This window comes from Eurypyga helias, unplaced genomic scaffold (assembly GCF_000690775.1).
Source record: "Eurypyga helias isolate BGI_N326 unplaced genomic scaffold, ASM69077v1 scaffold9091, whole genome shotgun sequence".
NCBI lineage: Eukaryota > Metazoa > Chordata > Aves > Eurypygiformes > Eurypygidae > Eurypyga > Eurypyga helias.
In genome coordinates, this window is record NW_010232752.1 from 5210 (window position 1) to 10309 (window position 5100).

General features: G+C 44.0%; 1 protein-coding gene across 1 annotated transcript in view; it reads right to left on the reverse strand.

The window, feature by feature from the left end:
• Positions 1-623: 623 nt before the first annotated feature.
• The window catches only part of LOC104516976 (prokineticin receptor 2), a 5456-nt gene continuing 979 nt past the window's right edge, over positions 624-5100 (reverse strand). The window contains exon 2 of the mRNA XM_010161501.1: positions 624-1492. Within this exon, the coding sequence (XP_010159803.1) occupies positions 796-1492 (697 nt within the window). The 3' untranslated portion in view covers positions 624-795. The remainder of the gene's footprint in view (positions 1493-5100) is intronic.

Sequence of the window (5100 nt, forward strand, 5' to 3'; positions counted from 1 at the left end):
TGAAGAGCTCAGAGGCAGAGGAAGCTGGCCATAGGGTGCTGGAGGTGAGAGAAGGGAACAGGTCCCTTCAATTATGTAGCTGTTCCATTTCCAAATACATAACAAACAGAGTAACACTCTACATAGAACTACAGAGTGGGATGTTGATAAAATACTCTTAAACCAGGTGTCACAGGAAGAGACTTGAGGTTTGCACTAGGCTGTGAAGCAGTATTCAGCTTTGTAGCAGATGTGCCTCCCGTAAGAGCATGCTGCACGTTGGACAATAGAAAGCTGGTGCTCTGTAGACTTCAAGGAGCTTCGTCATGAGGGGTAATCTGAGAGGATAGAGGGTGACTTCAAGCAAAATGGGCTTTTTTTTTTGCCATCCTTCCTCTTGTGAGCAGAAGGAAAAGGACACCAAATATCTTAAAGGTACAAATGATAAGCTCGAAGAGGTGAAGAGATTTCTCTTAAGAAACAGGGGCATCACTGCTAGGATCAACTCTTCCATCCTTGTAATATGCTGTAATGCATTCATTGAGTTTTTTGTTCACCTTACATTTTAAACAACTCTAAAATGAGTGTCTGCATCCCAAATTTACAGATGGGTGAACTGAAGCACAGCATCAGTGTGAGTTACAGGATTAGGTAGCAGTCCAGTGAAAAGAGTTCTAGTGGAAATGCATAGTAGGCTGCTTTTCGAGGACTCTCACCGATGGTGGGTGCTCCGACAGCCAAGGGAGAAGCTTCTGAGGAGGCATTATTTCCTCTCTACCCCCGTCCAAAATAAGTGAGATTAGAACTGCAGAAAAATTATTTCAGTTTTATGCAGTCTACCTCCTCTGTGACTGGCATTGCACTTGTTCTCAGGTCTAAATCTGTGCTAGATTTGCTTCCGTTGTATGTTGATCTCCATCTGAGCAACATGATCTTCTTGAAATACTTCATGGTGTTATTTTTTACAGTTATGAAACACATGGTGTTTATCATGCTGTTGCTCATAGCAATGCATTCAACAATGTAAAAAGCAGTAAGGTAATGCTTCTCTTTCACAAAGATGGTGGGGAAAAAGTCACGGACAATTGTGAAGCCGTAGAAGGGTGCCCAGCAGAGAACATAGGCAGTCAGGATGCACATCAGTACCATAACGGTTTTCCTTCTGCATCGAAGCCTCTTTCTGATCTGTTCCGTCTGAAATCCTGGTACGGTTTTAAACCAGAGCTCCCGAGAGATCCTGGCATAACACAAGGTCATCGTAATCACAGGTGCAACAAATTCGATACAGAAGATGAAGAGGAAGTACGATTTGTAGTACATCTGCTGGTCAACTGTCCAAATTTGGCCACAGAAAATTTTCTCCTGGTTTTTCACTATAAATAAGACTGTTTCGGTAGCAAAGTATGCAGATGGGATAGCTACAAGTATGGAGACGATCCAGACTAAGGCAATTAGGAAGGTTGCTGTTTGATAATTCATGCGGGGTTTCAGCGGGTGAACGATGGCCAGATACCTAGAACAGACAAAGACGTTCAGTATTAAGAAGTCTGCAAACACTCAGAACACACCTGAAAATACAAGTGGACAGAAGGAAATTGCTGTCATTGTTAATGAGAGAGCCTGACAAATTTGTCTGTGAGGAGAGTTAAGAAAATTTTCCAAAGGAGCAGCCTAGAGCTGAGTTCCTAAATCTAGGCAGAAGCTCTGGAGCAAGTGGCTGAAGGGTTTGTTAGGACAGCGGGCACTTGGCAGTCTGAAAATCTGAGTGTACTTTAGGGTGCCTGAGGAGGGTTTTAAGCCCTCGATCTCCCTCTTTTTAACAGGAAACTTTTCCTTTTTAACACAGGTCACGTGTCTGGGAGTTACGGAAAGATGGGAAGAGGAGAAAGAGAGGGAATATTCCTTTTACTGGCAAATATGTTTGCAGGACCTAGCACAATACGCAGGTTACGTCGCATCCGGGACATGCCGTGATACAGCATCTGGAAGTTCTTTGCTGGATGGCACACGTTCAGGCGGGAGTTTGAAACGTGCAGGAAAATGTACCTAGTCAGGTGCTGGTAAAAAGACAAACATGTAGCAGCAGGAAAATGTTTTCCCTAGGAGATAACTATTTAAGTATACCTTTTTAACCAAGAGGTCAAACATACCTAGCAGTGTTTCTGTATTTCCTTGATTATTCCATGGGGTGCAAAGAGCTGACGCTGGTTACAGGTGAGCATGTTTCCAAGCCACCGACAAAGGACTGTGTATCCAGTCTCTGCCCATGCAAAGTTTTGTTTCATCTGCTGGAGGTGACTATTGCTAATTAATCCTAAATAGGCTGTGTTAAGTAATATGCCAAACTGTGCGACTTGAGTTCAGGAGTTTGCGCTCCCCATGACTGTAAAGCTGCGAGGTACACGGCAGTGATTCACAGAGAAGCGTGGAGAAATGGAAGTGCATTGCTTGCAAGATCCATCAATTGCCCTCGATTCAGTTAAAAAGGGGCCAGGACCAAATGGCATCTGCTCTGGGGTTTCTTGTTCGGTTGGAGTTGGTGTGCGCGTATTTTTTAAGAAGCTATAGGTGTAAGAGGCCTATATCAGAGTGCACGGACCCAGAAAGATTAGGGTATTTCTGCTAAAAGGAGATTTTTATCAGAGACGCTCCAGAGCTCCCAGTACAATTGTATTTAACACAAAGGATTGTTTCAAAAAGTGGAATTTCTCATTCATTCAGAGGCTTTTCTGTCTGTATATATTCTATACAGGGAAAGCATCCACAGGATATATTCATTGTAAAACAGAACGGGAAGTCAGTGGTGCTTTTCATCAGCCAGCTCTTGGAAGCAGATGAATTGTTCATTGCTCTTAATAGTGCAGGCTAGATGTCAGGGGACAGCAGATCACTTGGCCTCACTGTGGAGCTGATAAATGAATATTTTTAGATCGGGTCCTGTGGAAAGAAGATTGAGGGATAATGGATGTGTGTGCATATGTGCTCAGCAGCACGTTTGGCTGGATGGGGTAAATCTCTACAAGAGAGTCAGGAGGGAGTGTTTGTGGTGGATTTTCCTTACGACACGTGAGCTTTTAGTGCTCCGTGGTCCTGGAGCACATGAGTTCAGATGAAACTGCCCTGGAAAATGTGCTCCGAAAGTGTGCATAAAACACACCAAGTGCCCATGGGTGTTCAGTCCAGAGGGCCCATTTAAAGCTGAACCCCCAAAACATTTACAGCATCACATTGGACCCTTGGCTCTCTTCAGATCCTCTCCTTTCACAAAGCATCGTTTTCTAGTGTAGATATGGCCTTAAATATGTGAAATTCCTGTTTCATGTGAATAGGCATCAAGGAAGATGAAAGAGAGCCCTACCTGAAGGAAATCCTGTGGGACAGGCTTACCCTCTCTATGCCGGTAAGCCCTTTTAAATGATCTGAGCACGGGAAGACTTCTGTTAGGAGCCCATTTCTTTTAGCAACCGAGGTCAACGACCCACGTGACACAACCAGCATGGAATGGTTGATTGTTAAATGGACGAGGTTTGCCTCTGTTTACCAGGTCGAAAGCTCACAAAACAAAATAAAGGCAGTGAAACCAAAACAGTGTGTTCTTACAACAAACTTCAGCGACTAATCATTTCCAGGCTTGTTTTTAAAGATGCCTGGGGACATATACTAGAAATCGTCTGATTTCTTAGCAGGCATAGGGGCTCAGTGACCCATTTACTTCAACATGGGATGCGCTGGCAGAGCTTTCCAAGGAAGTTTTTTACAAGTTGAAAAAGGTTAAGTAATAGAAAATGGTAATGCATACATGATAGTGTTTAGGAGCTTAACCCTGAGTCCTCAGCTGCTGTCCAAAGATTTTTTTGTTAGACACTTAAGGGTTTGTTTCATAGGAACTGGATGCCCTTTCCCCCACAACAGGCAAAGCATCTCTGAACTTCCCCAGCATCTTTCCCCAGGCTTGTGCTGACGTCAGTAACGGCCAGATCAGCCGTGCACAGGCTGTATCTGTACAACCATCGGCAGGGTTAACTGCTGCTGAGGTGTCATTTGGGTCAGGGACCAAAAAATGTGCAATATTAGACTAGAGCATAAGATGGCACATGAGAGAAATTGGGAAAAAAATGGAAGGATGGGGGGAATCGTACACTGTGTGTATGCTGAAGATATACCGAGATGGATGTTGTGTTTGTGCAGAAAAGATGATTTGTTGTGATGGCCTTTCTGTAAAGAGGTTACACTGCATTCCCTGGCTTTCTGTGAGTCAGTTGTGTCAGACTTGTGCCAGCCTGAAGCTGATCCTCAGCACCTGGGTTCGTCAGAGTCCGTGGTGCAGAGGCTTATGAACAGGAGTCATAAGAAAGAATACAATTAAATTATGTTGTTTAAATTCCTGGCGTGAGGCGGGCATGGAAATACCTCAGGACTGCAGCATAAAGCAGGTAGTGCAGCAGGTGGATATCGTTACGTCCTGCTTAGCCCATTATGAAGGCTGTACCAAAATCTCTGCTACACTGGGTTGGTATAGCATTTTATCATATTCTGGACAGCGCCATGAGTCCGGGTGCCATACATGACCTGTGAGTCTTTCCTGACTTGCCACTGTGCCATCCTCAGAGAGGTGTGCGTATAGAGAGTATGAGAGGAGTATTTTAATGGAGCGGAGAGTGCTGGCCACACTCACCAAGCATCCACTTCGAGGTTGGAGCATCCAGTCAAAACCTCAGTACTATCAAAGGGTTAATTTAATGATTGTTGGGTTTTCTCAGCAGGCACGACCTGAGAATACCAACTCTATTTTTCAGGCTAGATAGAAGCCTTAGCTTTAGCTCTCTTTCACACCAAAACAAAAACCAGGAAAATACCTTAGAGGGAGAAAGAAATTTCCTGTAAGGCAATAACCCTGTTGGCAACTCACTTGTCAAATTCTGTTTCAACAGTCAACTATTTCTCTTGCTGGAGAGTATCTGCTTCACTGTTTATAGCAAAGGTTAGACTCAGAAAAGCTGTGTAGGCCAGTAGTGAAGGTTCCCTAGAGATGTATGGTTCGGATCAGGATTATATAGTGCTGATGAACACCCTTGTCTCTGGGTGTTTCTGATTTCTCTCTCTCTTTTATTCCTCTTTCCC